Source organism: Gymnoscopelus braueri (genome assembly GCF_963280865.1).
Source record: "Gymnoscopelus braueri genome assembly, chromosome: 22".
NCBI classification, from domain to species: Eukaryota; Metazoa; Chordata; class Actinopteri; order Myctophiformes; family Myctophidae; genus Gymnoscopelus; species Gymnoscopelus braueri.
Window position 1 is genome coordinate 43,379,672 of NC_137624.1, and position 22,569 is coordinate 43,402,240.

The following is a 22,569-nucleotide window of genomic DNA, read 5'->3' on the forward strand; positions in this document are numbered from 1 at the left end:
TATGTAAGTATACAAGTTCATTAAACTGTTCATTCACTGTTCATTAAATGTTATTTGATAAGGCTATACATTCAACATGTTTCCTGTTGAAACCACTGATCATGTAAATGATTAAAACTGCAATCTGGAACTTATTACTCTGTATATGGTAGAGTATATTAATACAATGTAACTAGTACATCTGTATACTGTATGGTAGAGTATGTTAATATAATGTAACCAGTACATCTGTATACTGTATGGTAGAGTATGTTAATACAATGTAACCAGTACATCTGTATACTGTATGGTAGAGTATGTTAATACAATGTAACCAGTACATCTGTATACTGTATGGTAGAGTATGTTAATACAATGTAACCAGTACATCTGTATACTGTATGGTAGAGTATGTTAATACAATGTAACTAGTACATCTACAGTGGTTGGAGGTGGTCTCTCTACTCTTCTATTGAGATATTTAGACCCTGGTGTCAGGCAGGACACCTACTGTACTGTACTGGTTGACACGTAGTTATGCCTCAAGCTCACAAGCACAATATCTCACTGGTCAAGTGACAAATCTGACAATTGCATGTTGGTTGAGCGGTCTCTCATACCCAGGTTAGAATCCCACGTACGACACACATTTTTTTCTGAAAATCAGTGGTTCTCAAACCTTTTCATGTCAAGGATCCCCAAAATTATATGAATTTGGCAGCGGACCCCCATCTCAAAATATTTTGTTCCAGGGACCCCCATAAGCAAAGATTTGAGTTAAAAATGTTCGCTTTAAAAATATATATCTTCAAAGATTTGCACACATTTTCACGATTTTTCAAAAATAGCAGATCTACAAGCTCGTATATCTGCTATTTTTGAATAGCCAAAGTGTAAAATAATGCTTTTTAGCTCAAATGAAAAGGTGACACAGATGCGTTCCAGGTCTTAATGAAGTAGAAGTACAAATCATCCTTTAGGACGTTTCCTCCATTGGAGCCTCCTCAGTCAGTGGTGTGTTCTATCGCGTTACGCTATATACGTAGTATGCCGTGCAGATTTTTTTTTTTAAGAAAGCGTATACCGTCTACTAACCATTTCATCCATTGACCACACGCGAGCGTATAGCCTACAGTATACTTACTGTATACGCGCGCATGTCGTGCAGGGAATGATTATTATCGTACGTATGCCTTCCGGAAAAAAAAACTAGGACGCACCACTGAGCCTCCTGTCTCCTCTTCCTCGCTGGCTGAGTGTCTCCTCCAGCGGAGACAGAACCTCCACGTTGTAGCTCACCTTCTTGGACTGCAGGAAGCTGTAGCTGTTGTCAAAACACACCACGTCTGTGTACGGAGAAAAGGACTTTCGTTAGAGTCTTCAACACACTTCTAGGGGGTCCTCAGAGTTGCTACAGCGGGGGTCCGCCCAAATCTTTGTGTGATATGAACATTTCTACATTAGCCTGCACTTGAACCCTAGCATCCCTTTTCTGAGGAGAACTTTAGCCAAAAGTAGCAGATCTACAAGCTCACAACGCCTCGCGCCGCGAGGCGTTGTGAGCTTGTAGATCTGCTACTTTTGGCAAAGAGGTTTGGTGTAGAGGGAAAAAAAGAGCGGACCAAGTAAAAAGAAGAAAGTGTTTAATCTGCAACGCAATTTTATTCAAAAATAGAGGGGGTCCCTGATTCATCCCTCTCTCAGCTAAGGGGTCCTTGGCCTGAAAAATGTTGAAGACCCCTAGTAGGTACTTTAACTTTCCTTTTCACGTTTTGTTTTCAAATTCGGTTTAGATTTAACCACTTTTTTGGTCGTTTGTCGTTTAGTTTTTGAAAAGTCCTTAGTCTTAGTTTAGATGTTATTCGCTTTAGGGCTGGTTTTAGTTTTTTAATTGTGTATTTGTCCGGGGCGAGATAAAAAAAAAAGTCAGATAAAGTATTGTGTAATAAAAACAGTTTTAGTTAAAGATTAATAACCTTGGTGATTACTGATCCAGTGGGGTTGCCTTAAATAAATAAAGACCTAAACCAGCACAGTGTTTTCTTCTCTGTTTGTGTACGGCAATGGTTTTCAACCCTTTTTCATATCAAGGTCCATTATTTATTTGGCATTTGAGCCACGGAACCAGCGTTATGATGAGGTTTAGCCTCTCAGACCGAAAAGACTTAGAATATTTTGTTGTCGTCGGAAACGATTTTGTCCACAATTCCATGTTGGTTCCATAGGAGGGATAACAGGCCGACGTTGATCAAAATAACAATTCTTTAATTAAGTAATGCAGATGTTTAACAATAATTTAACTCTTGAGAGCGTAAAATGAAACCAAATGGACCCGTGAGGGTCCATTTGGTTTCATTTTACGCTCTCAAGAGTTAAAGATCTATAAAAAAGGGTCCATTTGGTTACCAACTCTCCCATCATTAAGTTGGGGACCACCTGGAACCCCCTCAAGGACCACCGGTGGTCCCCGGACCACTGGCGTGTACGGTACTCACAGACTCCGGGTTCGTGGCACGTGAGCGAGCTGTCCTCTGGCACCAGGTGCGCGTTGTAGCGCTCGCCGGGCAGCACCGGGCACATGTCGGCCACTTTCTGACCGTCGCCCGGCTCGGTCCGCCGGTACACACCGAACCCGATGTCCGCCCCGTCACTGGAGAACTGCCAGCTGTGGGAGGAGAGAGAGAGAGAGAGAGAATGGAGAGAATGTGGAGGAAAGAGAGAGAGAATGGAGCTTGACGTAATACTTTATTTTGTCATGGCGGTGACGTGCGCCAGAGTACATATAGTATCTGAGTCGTTATCCGTGGTACCGATACCGGAATTGCTGGTATCAGTAATGTTTTTTAACCCATTCTGTCCGGGAACACATCTCTGTCATTTTAGATTTCTTTGGCTATTCAAAAATAGCAGATCTACAAGCTCATAGCGCAATTTTTGAAAAAAACGTGAAAATCTTTGAATATGTATATTTTTTAAAGCAAAGATTTGTAACTCAAATCTTTGCTTCAGGGGATCCCTGGAACAACATATTTTACAAATGTTCGCGTAAAAAAATATATATATTTAAAGATTTGGACACATTTTCCCGATTTTTCCAAAAATAGCACAAAAATAGCACAAAAGCAATGACAGGATTAAATGATGTGTCATGTTAGCCTGGTAAAGCCCCTCCCTCCGGAAATCTCATTTGCATTTGATTTCAGGAGTGAGTCTGGCCTGAAGGCTTGTCTGGGCGTTTCTAGCCCGTTCACCAAATGGACGAGCCTATCAGCGTCGTCGCTGTGATTGACAGCGAAAGTTGGCCAATCAGGTGGCGAGTTCGAGTGAGCCCGAATGGAGCCGAGTGCAGCCTGAGTGCAGCCGACAAAAAACGAACGGCAGCCATCTTTTTTGACCGCAGTGTTTTCTACTCTCTTTTAAACTTCAAAACGCTCTCAAACTTCTATTTTGAGGCACGGAATTTACTTAAGATATCGTTTGGATAGAATTTAGTTGAGCCTATTTAAAAATAAAAATTCAGAGAACCGGCAGGGGCGGGCAGTGACACGCATGTATCCGAATAAGGCAACCTATTTTGGGCATGGCCGTCTCAAAAGTCCCGTTGCGTCACATTAGTCTGGAGGTGGTAAAAATGCACTGGTTGAAGGGGAACACTGCTGATTGGCTGAAGGGGTTGTCAGTCAACGGTATTACTCCCGCCCAACTCCAGCCCACAGCCAAATTGCCGAATGTGCGATCATGCCAGACTCACTCCTGAAATAAATTACAAATGAGATTTCGGAGAGAGGGTTTACCAGGCTAGTGTCATGTGGCCCACATGATGTGGGTCCCATTGGGACCTTTATCAGCCATCAGATGGAACAGTGAGCAGTGACGGCGAGCAGAGGTATTTACCTGAGAATGCTGCCGGGCCTGTCCACGTCATACTCCAGCTGGAAGACAGAGCCACGGCTGATGGACACAATGCTGTCATACCGGACGTTGATGGAGTCCTGGACATAATAAGACCTGGGCACCGTGCCGCCATACTTAATCTGTAACGACAAGAATAACATAATAAGACCTGGGCACCGTGCCGCCATACTTAATCTGTAACCACAAGAAACTAGAAAGATTGCAGCTAGAATTGCAGATTCACTCCAAATTGTCCTTCGTAATCTGGGCAAGAACGAACACCAAAACACATTGTGTATCTGTGAAAGGGGTAAGTTTGTGGAGTTGCTGTGAAAGGGAATCAAGGTTATGTAGTTCAATCTATGTGTTTAAAAAAATGTTTAAAAACAAGACTATTAACATGTATAGAGAGGTTTTATGATCATGTATTATTATAATTATTATGTCGTATTTTATGGATCATGAAGCACAGAGAAAATAAAAATAAAGATACTAAATAAAATAAAACAAAAAATGAAATAAAAATTAAACAGAAAAATAATAATATTATAATTAAAAGAATCATGTACTTACATGTATAACAATACATGTGATATGCATTATATTATTTAAACATATTTTGGATTATGAAGCAAAATCCTTTGTTTCTGTTTTTCTGTATTAGTTTTCTGTATTTCTGTATTTTTTCTTCTGTTTTTTACTTTTTTTTAGACTGAAATTGTTTTCCTTATTTTGTCATGTATGTAAGAGTTGAAAGCGTAAGCAAAATAAGCTATTTTAGCTTCAGCTTATACCTTTTTTGGTCATAACTATGTCATATTTATTTATTATTATTATTGTTTTATGCAAATGGCGCATATTGTTTGTGCATAGTGAAATGATCAAAATAAAAACTTGCAAAGTGAAGTGAATCTGAAGACTCACCTCTTCAGACTCCACCACCTCAGCCCATAGCACCAAGTCTTGGCAACCATGCAGACTTATGCAACGGTTAAAATGTAATTTAGATAACATGTTATTGAAACATATCATTGTTTTCCGAGTATCCTATAGTTTCAATGTACAGATTATTATTTTGATTAGTAAATTGTTTAGACTGAAGCTAGGTTTCTACCTATGATGATCATAGTTTACTGAGGCACGACACTGTCTCTCTGCATTTGATGTACGTATGTGTTTATCATGCTTATTGTAAGTCACTCTGGGTAAGAGCATCTATGAATGCCTAAATTGTAAATTGAATCAGGTTGAAAGACTGCATGGTAAATGAGGCACTACAATTATTAAAAGTACCTCAACCCATTAAGACCTGGAACACATCTGTGTCATTTTTGATTTGAGCTAAAAAAGCATTATTTTACACTTTGGCTATTCAAAAATAGCAGATATACAAGCTCGTAGCGCGGCACCGAGTGCTGCGCTACGAGCTTGTAGATCTGCTATTTTTGAAAGATTGTGAAAATATGTGCAAATCTTTGAATATATATTATTTTAAAGCGAACATTTATAACTCAAATCTTTGCTTCTGGGGGGTCCCTAGAACAACATATTTTGAGATGGGGGTCGGCGGCCAAATACATATACATTTTGGTGGTCCTTGACATGAAAAAGGTTTGAGCACCACTGATATAGAAACATACGTTTTTCAGAAAACTGTTGGGATTTAGAAGACATTTTGTAGAATCAGCTTCAGGTCTTAATGGGTTGACCCAGATTCATAGTTAGTTGTGCGATGGCGGCGGCTCGCCAAAAAAAAATGGCCGATCTGCAAGCTGGAGCTTGCAGATCGGGGAGGGACACCGCTCACCATGGTTCGGCAGCGAGGGTCTCCATCCGGGTCCGTTCGAGTCCCACCGTACTCCACAGGAAGCTGGTCTGCGTCGATATGTTTCTGTAGCACTTCTTTCCAGTTACCTATAGAACAAAACACACGAGGGAAAGATACAATGTGCAATCGTTGTAAACATGTTTCAGTGTTTTTTTTTTTGTCCTGTTGTTGAGGGATAAAATGTGATCCTACTGTAGGCCTACCTCCCAGAATGATGATCTTTCGTCGCGTTTCTTCACACAGAAAGTGTTTGATGAGGTTGTAGGCTATGGGGAAGACCTTGGGTGCTGAGGCAAAGACAGAAGTACAATAAAAGTGAGGCAAACTGTCAAAAACTCCATAACAGATTTGTCAAGATTAAATGTTCAAACTGTTGCTAATTTTACAGAGGACCTCCTGGAACCCCCCCCCCCCCCCCAAGGACCCCAGACCTCACTTAGAGAGCCACTGATTTAAGACAAGGGTTCCCAAAGCTTTCAGGCTGTGAATTCCCAAAATAATCCTATTTGAACTGGGGACCCCCCAACCCTGACAAGCACTTGGAATGTAGGCATTACATTTAAGTTTGACTCGGTTTCATAGATAAATATTGTGAAAATAGCTGAACTACAAGCAAATGTCTCACGCCTTGCAATGTGAGACATTGTGAGCTTGTGGATCGGCTATTTTCAAATGTTTTGCCTTTTTCTTAACACACACACACACACACACACACACACACACACACACACACACACACACACACACACACACACACACACACACACACACACACACACACACACACACACACACACACACACACACACACACACACACACACACACACACACACCTTTGATCAGAAACAGCCTCTTCAGTCCCTCGGGGTAGTTGTCTTCAAACATGGTTAGAATCTGTCCGATCAGAAGAGAGATGTGGAGGTTTTACATCATCATCTGAGCTACTTTCTAAGGATACAGGAAGAGTGGGCACTAAGGAAGAGTGGGCACCTCAAAGTTAAAGGAGTAGTTCACCCAAAACACAACTTATTAATTACCCACCCCATGAAGCCTTTGAATACATGGATATTTTTTTTAGTTTTTGTCGCATTCCTGAGCCAATACTTTGATGACCGGCAGAGTCTCCGGTAAGAGACTCAAAGAGACACCGCTTGTGGGGTACTCTCTCCTGATTGGCTGGAATTTTGTCACCCACTTGAAAATGTATTTTCTATTTATTAAAGAGCTGTAGCGACAGAGAGACTCTTGTCACTGAACAAACACTCTATAGCAATTATTAATATCACAATATAGAGCTATTTAACACTGTTACTGAACAAACACTCTATAGTAATGATTACTATCACAACATAGTGCTTTTAACATGGTAGTATGGTACCATGTGCATGGTAGTAACCTCTCCATTCTAATAAGACGTGTGTGCGTGCGTGCGTGCGTGCGTGTGTGTGTGTGTGTAGTGCGTGCGTGCGTGCGTGCGTGCGTGCGTGCGTGCGTGCGTGCGTGCGTGCGTGCGTGCGTGTGTGTAGTGCGTGCGTGTGTGTGTGTAGTGCGTGTGTCGTGCGTGCGTGCGTGCGTGCGTGCGTGCGTGCGTGCGTGCGTGCGTGCGTGCGTGCGTGCGTGCGTGCGTGCGTGTGCGCGTGTGTGTGTGTGTAGTGCGTGCGTAGTAACCTACCTCTCCATAGGCCTCTATGGCAGGTTTCCACATGTGTTTCATGCCCAGGCCTTCACAGTCATAGATCAGGGTGATGGCATCAATGTTTTTACCCAGCTGACAGACAGACAGACAGACAGACAGACAGACAGACAGACAGACAGACAGACAGACAGACAGACAGACAGACAGACAGACAGACAGACAGACAGACAGACAGACAGACACATCACACACCAACGTTAGACAGAGGATCAACAAAGGGTTAATAAACACCTTAACGTACATATTGTTGTTGTCAGGCAGATCTCTTCCCCTTGCTTGCTTCATTATGTTGCCCTGTATAGCCCTTTAGCTGTCTTCTGTCATTTTAAATGTGCTTTATTAATAAACTTTGAGTTGAGTTATGTTGAAACGGGTAATAAATAAATAGATAGATAAATAAATAAAGATCTGAACCTTGTCAGACTGCCTCTGGGTTTCCCTGAAGAGCATCTCTGAGTGTCTGATCTTGGACCTCATGAAGTCCTGCTTGGAGGCAGACAGCATCAGACCTTTGGGGTCCAGGGGTCCGATGACATCATACCAGATGGGACTGCCCTCCTGGTCGTACCCGCACAGCCCACCAGAGAGGTACTTCTCCAGGACCTGAGGACCACCACCATCACACCAACACATTGTAGAGCAGTACACTAGTGATTTGATACCTTTTTCCATTTCAAGGACCCCCAGTATGATTGGTTTCAGTACTTTTACTTCTACTCCACTACATCTCAGAGGCAAATATTGTACTTTTACTCCACTACGATTATTTGACAGCTTTAGTTACTAGTTACTTACTTAGTTACTAGATTGTATGATTATTATTACAAAACATACATTAACCACTTCAGCCCTATACATTTCGGCCATTTGAAAATAGCAGATCTACAAGCTCACAAAACCAGTGGGTCGGGACCCATGTTTGGGTCGCGGACCAATTTTTATGGGTCGTGAGTAAATATCCCCTTTGTTTCCGTTTCCTACATACAAAATAATATGTTATTTCAAAAGATTAAAAAAAAGTTTAAACAAAAAAAGTCACAGCTTTTCATCAATTAAAAAGCATTCCGTCATGTGGGAAAATAGCAGATCCACAAGCTCGCAAAGCGAGCGTTGAGAGCTTGCAGATCTGCTATTTCTTTTTTAATCTCCAGGACCCTTCATCTACATGTAAAATCCTCAGTCCTTCAGAAAAACTTTGACCAGATAAAGCTTAGACTAGGAGTGTGCAGACCTTAAGTTGAATTGACTATAATTATGCTATACCTGCTATAATTGTGATCGCTGTCATAATAGTTGTTGTTGTAGCTTTGTATCTCTCTCTCTCTCTCTCTCTCTCTCTCTCTCCTATTACTCTCTCTCTTTACCCCCCCCCCCCCGCCCCGCCCGACACGGTTGAGGCAGATGGCTGTTGTTTCTGCCTGATGTTTCTTCTAGGAAAGAGGAAAGGGACAGTTTTCTAGGAAAAGGGCAGTTTTTGTTTCTTCCAGGAAAGGGGATGTTTTTCCTTTTGCCCCCCGACACAAAACTGCTTCCTCAGGGTGGGGCTGGAGCAGTGGCGGAAAGTAACTAAGTACATGTACTCAAGTACTGTACTTAAGTACCATTTTGAGGTACTTTTACTTTACTGGAGCATTTCCATTTTTCAATATTTTTACTTCTACTCCACTACATCTCAGAGACAAATATTATACTTTTACTCCACTACAATTATTTGAAAACTTTAGTTACTAGTTACTTTGTAGGTTTTGATTATTATAACAAAACATACATTAACCACTTCAGCCCTATATACATTTCAGCCATTTGAAAATAGCCGATCTACAAGCTCACAATGCGTCGCGATGCGACGCATTGTGAGCTTGTAGATCTGCTATTATCAAAATATTATTTTTTTGGAAAACTTGTGAAATGGGACATTCTGCATAATGAGTACTTTCTACTTTTGGCACTTCAAGTACATTCTGATACCAATACTTTTGTACTTTTACTGTGAATACTTTTTCCACCACTGGGCTGGAGGGAGGGGGGGGGGCACCATGGGTTCTCTGCTCTATAACTGAATTGAATTGAGTATATTTACTGGTCCCTGGAGGAAAGGGGGGGGGGAGTTGCTTTTACAGCTTCACCCAACTGATGGCTGTTCAGATTAACACGCGGGTGTTGCTCGAGGACACTTCCACACAGACTGTGTGTGAGACAAATCGTCACACCGGTGACCTTCTGATTCCCAGATGACCTCTAGTCTCTACCCACTCACAGCACAGCAGTCTACGGCCGTCTCATGCAAAGTAAACCAGAGCAGCATGCAGAGATAAACACACAGTTGTACTGTAGTACTGTAGTATTAGTACAGTACATGAGTACATGATGTAGACAAGTCACAGGAATTACTATACATATTGATTAGCCCAATGGACCCTTATGTTGCTGTAACTCTGAGAGTGTACAAATGGAACCAAATGGACCCTTACGGGTCCATTTGGTTCCATTTGTACACTCTCAGAGTTATAGTGGTCCGTGGTCTAATGCAGGGGTTCCCAAAGTGGGGTCCGGGGACCCCCAGGGCCCTACATCATCAGCTATTTTCAAAAAAATCTTGATATTCTTTGAAAATGATTGAATATTTTTTTTACATATTTTTAACACCACACATGAAAATCTTTTCAGATGTTAGTCCATGAGCCAGACAAGATTTCATTATCGAAAGAGTGGGCAAAACCAAACCTATATTAAATTGTTCATAGGGTCAATACGAGTAAATAAATATATGATAACCTTTCCACAGGAGCAGCTTTTTCATAGTTATCACACATTTTGTTATTTTCCCCATACGTACATGACAGGTGAAAAAATTACAAAATTTAAAAAAGAGTTATCATAATGAAACTTCCTGAGTTGATTACTTACATGAAGACAATGATTTATCGTATTACAAGTTTTCTGAAATTGTATATTTAAATATGCAAATTACGCATTTAGTCCATGAGCCAGAGCCTAAAAATTGAGCCAGATATTGAATATTCCCTCGTTAAAAACCTTTGACTCCAACATCTTAACAAAATGAAATTAGTATGTTGACTCTGGCTTTGTCCAATGTTCCAATGTTGATTCTGGAAAGTTATGCAAATTTGGGCATATTTTCTTAATGCCTAATTTGCATATTTAAATATACAATTTCAGAAAATGTGTAATACGATAAATCATTGTCTTCATGTAAGTAATCAACTCAGGAAGTTTCATTATGATAACTCTTTTTTAAATTTTGTCATTTTTTCACCTGTCATGTACGTATGGGGAAAATAACAAAATGTGTGATAACCATGAAAAAGCTACTCCTGTGGAGAGGTTATCATATATTTATTTACTCGTATTGACCCTATGAACAATTTAATATAGGTTTGGTTTTGCCCACTCTTTCGATAATCATTGCTCAATTTTGGGGCTCTGGCTCATGGACTATGTGGGTCCACGGCCAAATCCGCATTCATTTAGGGGTCCTTGACCTGAAAAAGTTTGATAACCACTGGTGTAGGCTCAGGCTGTACTGTACCTCTGGAGGCTTCCAGTCTGATAGGAGGGAATCCACTTTCATGTGTCTCCTGAACTCCATGTGCTGCAGAGAGGAACACCATGTTAACCACAGAAGAACACCACAACACCACAACAGTGCAAATATAGATGCACAGGTTCACAGGTTCGAGGATTTGTAGTGCGCCCCCCATCCAGTTATTACACTGGCCCGGGGCGCAGTATGAAGAAAGAGAAAAGAAAGAGACAAGAGAAAAAACATAGGACAAGACAAAGAAGACCAGACTAAGACGACAAGAACTCTGTCCGTCAGTCACAACAGGGGGGAGTAGAAACTAAACACACACACACGCACGCACGCACGCACGCACGCACGCACGCACGCACACACACACACACACACACACACACACACACACACACACACACACACACACACACACACACACACACACACACACACACACACACACACGCACACACACACACACACACACGCACATGGTATGGGTTACAGTTCAAAGTAAGTAAATCAAAAAAATGTTGTAGGAAATACTATCCATGCCATTATGCATAATAAAATCTGATTATTTGAACCTCTAAAACTATCTATCTGAGGTTATTATTATTTCAGTGTTTGTGTTTCATAAACAGGTGGAGTTACACTACATCCAATAGTCTTCAACTCATGTGGAGATACACTCTTTGTATAATGGACACGATGCAGTGGGACCTGGCTGTCATATCGTATCATAATACCACCAGTGATGACTGTTTTAATTCCTTATAAATCATATACATATTATGTATAATTGACATACTGTAGCACATCATAAATAATGAATGTCTTACCTTCCTGATCATGGATTCAGATTTCTGAACATTGAAGTTGCGAGCTGGGAAAGAGAGACACATCCTGATGAGAATTTAAAGAACACGCAGTAATAATCATAATTTAAAATCAAATAATAATCATCATCATCATCATTACTACTTCTATTGTCATTCTGAATCTGAATATAAGATAACACAGTGACTATTGTGTGGTCACAGTGGTCATCACAGTGATGGAAGTTCACTTAAAGAAAAGTAATATTGTGGACCAACCATTGTACACCCCTAACTTAAAAAAACCCATAAATGTGTGTTTTTTAAGTGCATAGTCCTATTTATAGGGCTATGCACATGTGTCATGTGTTCACTAGCCAATCACAGTCCTGAATAGTCCTGAATTGGCCACCATAGTGTACAATGGTGGCCAATCACGGTGCAGGGTTAGGGGGGTACAATGGTGGCCAATCACGGTGCAGGGTTAGAGGGGTACAATGGTGGCCAATCACAGCGCAGGGTTGGGGGGGTACAATAGGTGGGGGGGGGTACAATGGTGGCCAATCACAGTGCAGCGAATGTCGATGTCCAAACCTCACATATAGGGGCGGTTTCACCGCCCAAAAACTTAAAGTGCCACAGAGGATCTTGACAAAGCATTGATCTAAACGTAATGACACAAACGAAGCCATAGAATCCTAAACTGAATTGGGTTAGACATGTTTAGACAATAGTCAGGAGAGGTCATAGATGAGTGGTATTAGACTAGAGAGAGAGTCCCTCTGGGAACCAGAAGGTTGCCGGTTGGCCTCCCGGTGCACCCAGTCTATGTGCCGAAGTGTCCCTGAGCAACACACATAATCAGGGGTCATCTCCATGCTGGCTTGTGGTGGACATTTTGGTCAATATTCTATTTTTGCCACAGACATACAAAATGAGTGGACAATAATATGACCAGAAACACACAAAGAGCTATAGCCCTGAATGACCATAACAGGTCTGTAACTCTGAGAGCTAATTAAGGGGGTCTTTGCAAATAAAACATTTGAGAACCACTAGTACCTTTTTGTAGTTGTTTTAGAACCAATGTCCTAGTGGACTTAGAGTCATACATATTCTGAAGAAAAGCTGGAGACTTGACATTCAGTAATTGGGTCTCATGATCAAAATAAGAACATTATAATGGTGTGTAAAAAATAAAATAAAAAATGTGCCACGAACGAGACCAAGTCTTTGCCACGGACACATTTGTCCGTGTACGGACATATTGATGACCCCTGCACATAATTAACCCCATAATTGCTGCCCTGGTGCTGTACTAATCACCCGACTCACAACACTTAAGGTCCTTACACACCGGCGAATATGCGAATATACGCAAAATTCGGACTCGTTCCGAATAATTAAAAGACGCTTTTTCGCTTTGCGAAACTGATGTGGACGCTTGCATTGACTTTATATCATTATCATTCTACATAAAGTCTGGGCAAATATACTGTTGACAATATACCCCAACAACTAAAAGAGACACAATTATTATTATTATTATTATTATTATTATTATTATTATTACTACTACCCCTATATCATCATAGTATACTGATGAACCTGGCACAGATTCATGTGTTTGTCCTTTTCTAGGGAGGCTAATCATTGACATAGTGTAGGTTGAAGGTCAGTTGAACTAAGCTGTGGTCCTATTATTGATGTAACCTTTAGAAACCTTCAGGCCAGGGTACAGAGAAATCAATACGCCACTGATCATTAACAGGCTCCTGTCCTCTCACACGGGTCCCCTCAACAGACTCATGTCCTCTCACACAGGTCCCCTCAACAGACTCCTGTCCTCTCACACGGGTCCCCTCAACAGACTCCTGTCCTCTCACACAGGTCCCCTCAACAGACTCATGTCCTCTCACACGGGTCCCCTCAACAGGCTCATGTCCTCTCACACAGGTCCCCTCAACAGACTCCTGTCCTCTCACACGGGTCCCCTCAACAGACTCCTGTCCTCTCACACAGGTCCCCTCAACAGACTCCTGTCCTCTCACACAGGTCCCCTCAACAGACTCATGTCCTCTCACACGGGTCCCCTCAACAGGCTCATGTCCTCTCACACAGGTCCCCTCAACAGACTCATGTCCTCTCACACAGGTCCCCTCAACAGACTCATGTCCTCTCACACAGGTCCCCTCAACAGACTCATGTCCTCTCACACAGGTCCCCTCAACAGACTCATGTCCTCTCACACAGGTCCCCTCAACAGACTCCTGTCCTCTCACACAGGTCCCCTCAACAGACTCCTGTCCTCTCACACAGGTCCCCTCAACAGGCTCCTGTCCTCTCACACAGGTCCCCTCAACAGACTCATGTCCTCTCACACGGGTCCCCTCAACAGACTCATGTCCTCTCACACGGGTCCCCTCAACAGGCTCATGTCCTCTCACACAGGTCCCCTCAACAGACTCATGTCCTCTCACACGGGTCCCCTCAACAGACTCATGTCCTCTCAACGGGTCCCCTCAACAGACTCCTGTCCTCTCAACGGGTCTCCTCAACAGGCTCCTGTCCTCTCACACGGGTCCCCTCAACAGACTCCTGTCCTCTCAACGGGTCTCCTCAACAGACTCATGTCCTCTCACACGGGTCCCCTCAACAGACTCATGTCCTCTCACACGGGTCCCCTCAACAGCACACATGATCAATAGAACAGTGGTTCTCAAATGTTTTAATTTGAAGGACCCCCAGTTGGGGATATGCGTTAGACCACGGACCCCCATAACTCTGAGAGTGTACAACCCGGCCGTAAGGGTCCATTTGGTTCCATTTGTACACTCGTTAAGAGTTACAGACCGGTAAGGGTCCATTTGGTTCCTAGCTATCAATCGTTTTGCTGGGGACCCACTGGAACCACCACCTCAAGGACCCCCAGGGGTCCCTGAAGGCTGAACCCCACTTTGAGAACCAGTGTTATAGAATACTTAGCTACAACTATAGCATGTAATATACGCAAGAATTACACAAGATAACATACAATTACTAATTATGAAAATGAAGACCAAGTAAAAAAATGCATTTAGTATTTACAGCCATGCAACATCAGTATCAGTATTATATTTAGTTCTGCTCCAAATTATTTAAATAAACTATCCTGGTATGTTTACTGTACTCTGTAGTGTATATACTGTACTGTACCATTTGAACAGATTACATTGGTATTTACCTCCAAGGTATTTTCTTACACCTACTGTTATGTAACTGAACAGGTGACATAATCACATAGTGGAGAAGTAGTTGAAAGTATAAATCGCTATGGAAACGTGATACTGTATGGCTCAAGTCAACATGTGGCCGACTTTCTAACAATGGTGGGAAAAGTACTCAAATGTTTACTTAAGTAAAAGTATCAATACTCCAATGTAGAAATACTCTGAGCACAAAAGTCCAGAATTCTAAATGTGCTTGAGTAAAAGTATAAAAGTATTGGACAAAAGTAAAAGTACTCATTATGCAGAATGTCCCATTACGAGTTTTCAAATGTATAAAAATCTTTTGAAAATAGCAGATCTACTTAGATCGGCTATTTTCAATTGGCCGAAATCTATGTAGGGCTGAAGTGGTTAATGTATGTTTTGTAATAATAAACAAAATCTACAAAGCAACTAACGCTGTCAAACAATTGTAGTGGAGTAAAAGTACAATATTTGCCTCTGAGATGTAGTGGAGTAGAAGTAAAAGTATTGGAAATTGGAAAAACTCAAATAAAATTGTAAAAAAAAAAAGTACTTAAGTACAGTACTTGAGTACATGTACTTAGTCCTAACCCTTTCTACCACTGCTTTCTAATCTGCACCATGAAATATCTGAGGTGGAACAAGCTCAGTGAACTGAAGTGGAATTCAGTTGTTATTTGTGTGGCTGAGCAAACATGGTCCTGAGTGCAGAGGGGCGGCCAAAAGGAACAGAACAGTTCAAACATGGTTGGTTATCTGCTTATTATACAACAGACTAGAACCTTTGATCTGCACCCTTCATCCAAAAAGTGACTAGAACCCAAGCCTACACCATGGATGACACAAACCTAACCAAACCACACCGTTTTCAAACATCTCCACTGTAATGAAAGTTAACACCCTTTAGCTTCTCCTACTGTGTGAGTGTGAGAGAATTAGATGGTTTAAAATGGTTGATCACACTTCTTAACTTTCATCCTGGCGTCCCTGTTTTGGTCGATTTTAGACAAGTAATAGTCAAAAATAGGTTTTCGCCTGATGAAGCGTAAAAGAGGTGGTGGTGTTTGTTCAGAACCTTCTCACTATGAAGGTACAAAGAAGGGTAGTGTAAAGGCTCTTTTCTGGTGTCTGTTCCAGTATCTGTTTAATGAGAGCTAAAGTGTGTGTGTGTGTGTGTGTGTGTGTGTGTGTGTGTGTGTGTGTGTGTGTGTGTGTGTGTGTGTGTGTGTGTGTGTGTGTGTGTGTGTGTGTGTGTGTGTGTGTGTGTGTGTGTGTGTGTGTGTGTGTGTGTGTGTGTGTGTGGGTGGGGGGGGGGGTCGTTGAGGTGGCACACATGGGGTGGGGGGGGGATGTTTTTCTTTCAGAACAAGTGCAGAAAATAGGAACAAACTGTGACCTGATGGTCCTCTGAGCACATTGTGGGTTAATTATAACACGGGTTAGAGAAAAGGAACCACAATCTAACGTCTAGGATTTTTGCCATAGGGTGAGCAGACGTCCTGGTTTGGCCGCGGGATCGTCCCGATTTTTAAGCGTCCGGACAAATATCTCTAACACACTAATATGTCCCAGTTTTTAATGTTCACTAGGAAATGAAACTAACCTAACCATGCTAACCTAACCAATCAGAAAACATCAACAAATGCACTGCATGTCTGAATTCATGTTTGTCAATCAGTCGTTGTCTGTACGTGCATGAATGAGCGCATGCGCACGACAAACGTGCGCGCATTGATTTAAGGGTCCCTGTTTGAGGGGCTGAGTATATGGTCACCCTAGATTAACCTACTGTACACTGAAAGGAAAACAGACCCAAACCTCATGTCATATTTTCTTGCTTTTAAAGATGCTGTAAGTGATTATTTGATTGTGTATATGTTTTGGGGGTAAAACCTTAAAGCTCTGTATTCTGGTCTTGTGAGCTTGTAGATCGGCTATTTTCAAATAGCCTACAGTAGGTATAAAATAGGGCTAAAGTGGTTAATGTTTTACAATGTAATAATTTAAAACTGCAAAGTAATTGGTAACTAAAGTATTCAAATAATTGTAGTGGAGTAAAAATACAATATTTGCCTCTGAGATGTAGTGGAGTAGAAGTACTCTGTATTCTGATAGTGATCATTACTACAGCGGTCCCCTCGTCTGTCCTGATCTTTAATAAACAGAACATACATTTTCAGCTTACATTTTGTACACTTCAAACTCTTCCAGTTTTGTCAGCTAATTTCTTTGTTTCATAACTTCCAATGTCATGGGTTTATCCTGTATGCTGTAGGAGTTCTCTCTCCTGATTGGATGGATCTGGTATCCCAGGCTGAAAATTTTCTGTTTTACTAAAAAGCTGGAGCGACAGGGAGGGAGTCTTGTTACTGAGAAAACACTCTATAGCAATGATGGGAAATATAGAGCTATTTCACGCTTATTCTAACAATGAAATAAAATACATTCATAAGCCTTTATTTAACTTTCAATCTCTCAAGCACAGATTCAGAGATCGTGAGGGAAAAAAATCCAAATGTACTTAAAGTATCAAAAGTAAAAGTACAAAAATGTTTGAAAATAGCCGATCTACAAGCTCACAATCGGCTATTTTCAAATAGCCTATGTATAAAATAGGGCTAAAGTGGTTAATGTATGTTTTATAATAATAATAATAATTTAAAACCGCAAAGTAACTGGTAACTAAAGTATTCAAATAATTGTAGTGGAGTAAAAGTACAATATTTGCCTCTGAGATGTAGTGGAGTAGAAGTAAAAGTATAGACAATTGGAAGTACTCTAGTAAAGTAAAAAATACCTCAAAATGTTACTTAAGTACAGTACTTGAGTACATGTACTTAGTTACTTTACACCACTGTATAAAGGTATACAAATAGTTAAACTTCTGAAAATGATGTTCATGTGTTGACTGACACCATGGAACAATTAAAATGTTTCAGATACCTACAGCTATACCTGCCAGTGTGAGAGAGCATATTATGCCTGGGGCCAGAATGCTGAAACATATTGAAACTACAGCACTTTTTTCTAAATGCCTGCCTGCCTGCATGGCTCTCAACTCAATGGAACCAGTTCCGATGCTTTCTAGACATGTGACACTAGACACTGAGTTTCATCTGAGTCTGAGACGGAAAAATGCTGCTAATTGTCCCAAAAGTGACGGCAAAATCTTGAAAGATTTCTGCTATTTGTTGGTTGTTGTAGAATCCTGTTTTTGTATAATATCTGTGTTGCTACTTGTCAGCAGAAGCCTGAAGGAGGTCTATTTTTTTTTAAAAATATATATTTTTGTCATTAAAGTATTATTTTTTCTTTCTTTCAAAAAGGTCTGTTATTATCTATTATCTATCTATTATTATATTGACCTAAATAAAGTTGTCCTTATTGCGCAAGGGCAGACGGTGTGCGGGTTATTTCGTGCTATTTGTTTCAAAAAGCTTTATAGCCTTGCCAACATGTATTATATAACGTTGCAATGTGGCATACTGGAGCTCTGTTTAACACTAATTGTTTGAGGCTGGTGATGTGTGAGAAGCCATTGTAAACAAACCCCAATAATCAATTAAGTAGGCCTCCTAGACTACACAGAAATGCATAAGAATAGGTCAACCCAGAACAAATAGAAATGCATAATAGGCTATAGCCTCTTACTACCACACACAACAGCGGTTCCCACACTATTTCAGCTGAGACCCAAAAGACAATTTTGTAGCCTATACCAAACGTACAAAAACACACTATGAATTATGAACTTAGGCCCTATTTCAAAAATGGTGAAAATAGCTGATCTACAAGCTCACAACGTGTAGCGATGTGACACATAGTGAGCTTGTAGATGTGCTATTTTCATTATTTCTTTTTTTAGATTTGTTTTATTTTCATATATTTTTTCCCGAATAAAATATTTCTTGTGAAAATATTTTGAAATAAGTATAAAAAAAGAAAAGAAAACGGAAACATACAAAATGTATATAGGCCTATATATTTAGCCTACTCACGACCCATACAAATGGGTTGTAGGGCCTAGGCTCCAACACCCCCCCCCCCCAAAAAAAAACACTACAAAACACTTTTAATTACAGATTAGCCTAGATGGCTGATTTTCTAATAGCAGCCTATTGTTTTGGTCCAGTATGATAGATCAGATAAACTATTGTTTTGGTACAGTATAGATCAGATGAACTATAGTTTTGGTACAGTATGATAGATCAGATGAACTATTGTTTTGGTACAGTATGATAGATCAGATTAACTCACCTCTGAGCCAGCGGAGCAGGTAGGCATCATGTTGAGATGGAAGGTCAGGCAGAATGTCACAGATTCTGTCCCGAAACTGAAGAGTATAGAATGTATTTATGGTTAATGGAATATAACGTGGAAGAGGAAATGTTACACTAAATGTAAAATTAATCATAATAATAACGTGTCCTTGGTATAATAGGACACAAGAAAACAAACAAGAGCTATTTAGAACTATGACTTTCCACTTCCACTGCTTTATGTAAAACTCTATTTAATCGGCACAATAAATAAATAGCCCATCAACAAATCGCTCAACTGTGTAGCTCTAGGCTTTATAAGCTCTGTTTTCAAACATTAGCCTATAGAATTCTGCAGTGGTGGAAAAAGTACTCTGATTTTTTACTTAAGTAAAAGTATCAATACTGCAATATAGAAATACTCTGTTACAAGCAAAAGATCAGAATCCTAAATTTACTTGAGTAAAAGTACAAAAGTATTGGCATCAAAATGTACTTAAAGGGGAAATCCACCCATTTTCAATATTTAACTATGTCATTAATATAGCATAAAGGAGTTGTGTGGAAATAAGAAAAAATTTAAAAAAAAATTAACATTGCAAAAAAATTTAACATTGCAAAAAAATTAACATTGCAAATTACACCATGATGAGTCATCACAGTGTAATTTGCAATGTTAATTTTTTTGCAATGTTAATTTTTTTTGCAATGTTAATTTTTTTTTAATTTTTTTCTTATTTCCACACAACTCCTTTATGCTATATTAATGACATAGTTAAATATTGAAAATGGGTGGATTTCCCCTTTAAAGTACCAAAAGTAAAAGTACTAAAATGTTTGAAAATAGCAGATCTACAAGCTCACAACGCGTCGCGCTGCGACGCGTTGTGAGCTTGTAGATCTGCTATTTTCAAACAGCCTAGGTATAAAATAGGGCTAAAGTGGTAAACGTATGTTTCATAATATCATAATTTATATCTGAAAAGTAACTAGTAACTAAAGTCTTCAAATAGCTGTAGTGGAGTAAAAGTACAGTATTTGCCTCTGAGATGCAGTGGAGTAGAAGTAAAAGTATTGGAAATTGGAAATACTCAAGTAAAGTACAAATACCTCAAAATTGTACTTAAGTACAGTACGTACTGTAAGTAAATGTTACTTAGTTACTATTCCACCGCTGGAATTCTGCAGCCCAGAAATAAACAGTGCATTTCATGAAGTAGATTATTTAGTTCCAACCAAACCTCAGTTAAAGTCTCCTCTTGCTTGGGGCTCAGGTCTCCAACTCGTCCACTCATCTCTGCTGCTGACACTGACAGTGTGTGAGAGACTAACAGGTGTCACACACTCACACACTCACACTCACACACACTCTCACACACACTCTCACAGAGGTAAATAAACCATGAATGAACTCTTCAACTGTAAACTACTACAGTAGAACACCAAACACGCCCCATCTCGAGCCTCCTCCCCTTTTCCTCAGTAAACAAACACGCCCCCATCTTGAGGCCCCTCCCCTTTCAGGCTGTTGAATGACAACAGGCAGGAGAAGAACTGGGCCCTTCGACCAAGTGGGCCATATGAGCAAACCTGTAGGCTGTGGATCTTTGTCCTCTTTAACCCTTTAAGACCCGAGGCCGATTCTACAAACTGCCCTTTCTAAATGAGTGCTTTTCACATTTTAAAGATTTTTGAAAGATGTTCAAAAATGTCAGATCTACAAGCTCGCAGCTGTGAGCTTGTAGATCTGATATTTTTTAAATATAGCCAACGCAAAAAATCTAAAATGGCACGGATGATTTCCCGGTTTTAAGCATTAAAATGTGAATTATTTTATTCAGGGTTAGGTATTCCCAAACACACCCTAAGTAGGCCTATATGCTATCCTCTGTTTTTCATATAACATGTCGGTGTAGCCTACTACCACGTTTACCATATACATTTTTAGTAGGCTATATTAACTAAATATATCACATCAAGCTCAAATATGTTTTTCCAAAAAGGCCATTTTTAGCTGAGAAAATGTGCAAATCCTGTCTGCTCATCTATCATGTATTATGTATGCTCAGTCGTGTAAAGTAACTAAGTACATTTACTTAAGTACTGTACTTAAGTACACTTTTGAGGTATTTGTACTTTACTAGTATTTCCAATTTTCAGTACTTTTACTTCTACTCCACTACATCTCAGAGGCAAATATTGTACTTTTACTCCACTACAATTATTTGAAAACTTGAGTTACTAGTTACTTTTCAGATATAAATTATGATATTATGAAACATACATTAACCGCATTAGCCCTGTTTTATACCTCGCGACGCGTTGTGAGCTTGTAGATCGGCTATTTTCAAACATTTTGTACTTTTACTTTTGGTACTTTAAGTACATTTTGATGCCAATACTTTTGTACTTTTACTCAAGTAATTTTTGAATTCTGGGCTTTTACTTGTAACAGAGTATTTTTATATTGCAGTATTGGTACTTTTACTTAAGTAAAGAATTTGAGTACTTTTCCCACCACTGATTTTTAGTAGGCTATATTAAACTAAATATATCACATCAAGCTCAAATATGTTTTTCCAAAAAGGCAATTTTTAGCTGAGAAAATGTGCAAATCCTGTCTGCTCATCTATCATGTATTATGTATGCTCGACACAGGCAGCATCTTGTGGAGATAGAGCTGTAAATGCATCATGTCGTAAAAGGTTAATGTAAAGTTACAGTGAATGAATGAATGAATGCTAAAAATGCATTGTCATTGTTCCTCATTGTTCCAGCTGGCCTTAACGACCTCCGCTGACCTCAGCGGTCATAAAGCGCTTTGAGAGACTAATAGCCTAAATCTGTGCTTCTCAAACAGTTGTCATGTCAAGGACCCCCACATTGATTTAAGCATTTGGCCGTGGACCCCCGTCTGAAAATGTTTTGTGACAGGGACCCCCATAAGAGAAGATTTGTGTTAATTACTGTCACAATTATTCTAAAACTGTTCATAGATTCTTTCAATATTTTGATGCTGTTGTAACCGGGTGGAGTTTTAATGTGTGATGATGTATTTTATTCCTACTGGTGTGTACTGTATGTGGGGGCGTGTCTGTGTTATTGACACCCAAATGACTAATTGCTTGTGTCATTGATTGCAGGTGTGTGTGGGTGTGGTACCAGCGGGTTCCGGTTGATTGATTGATCGAATTGATTGAATACTTCATTAACAGTTTGCACAAGAAAAAAGCACAGAAAGTACAGTTTAATACAAATACAATGCTAAAAGGAACCCAAGAAAGCACTATGGGGGTCCTGTGTGTTCAATTCATAGGAACAT

The 22,569-nt window shown here is 40.2% G+C and overlaps 1 protein-coding gene across 1 annotated transcript; it reads right to left on the minus strand.

Moving 5' to 3' along the window:
- Positions 1-1,164: 1,164 nt before the first annotated feature.
- On the minus strand, positions 1,165-20,542 carry sec14l7 (SEC14-like lipid binding 7; the record flags this gene model as incomplete). Its single annotated transcript, XM_080419177.1, has 12 exons — positions 1,165-1,325; positions 2,475-2,644; positions 3,874-4,013; positions 5,681-5,787; positions 5,905-5,988; positions 6,537-6,597; positions 7,376-7,471; positions 7,814-8,002; positions 10,950-11,012; positions 11,780-11,823; positions 19,246-19,321; positions 20,489-20,542. The coding sequence occupies 12 exons, from the start codon at positions 20,540-20,542 to the stop codon at positions 1,189-1,191; spliced, it is 1,221 nt and encodes a 406-aa protein (XP_080275303.1). The 3' UTR covers positions 1,165-1,188.
- Positions 20,543-22,569: the final 2,027 nt, after the last annotated feature.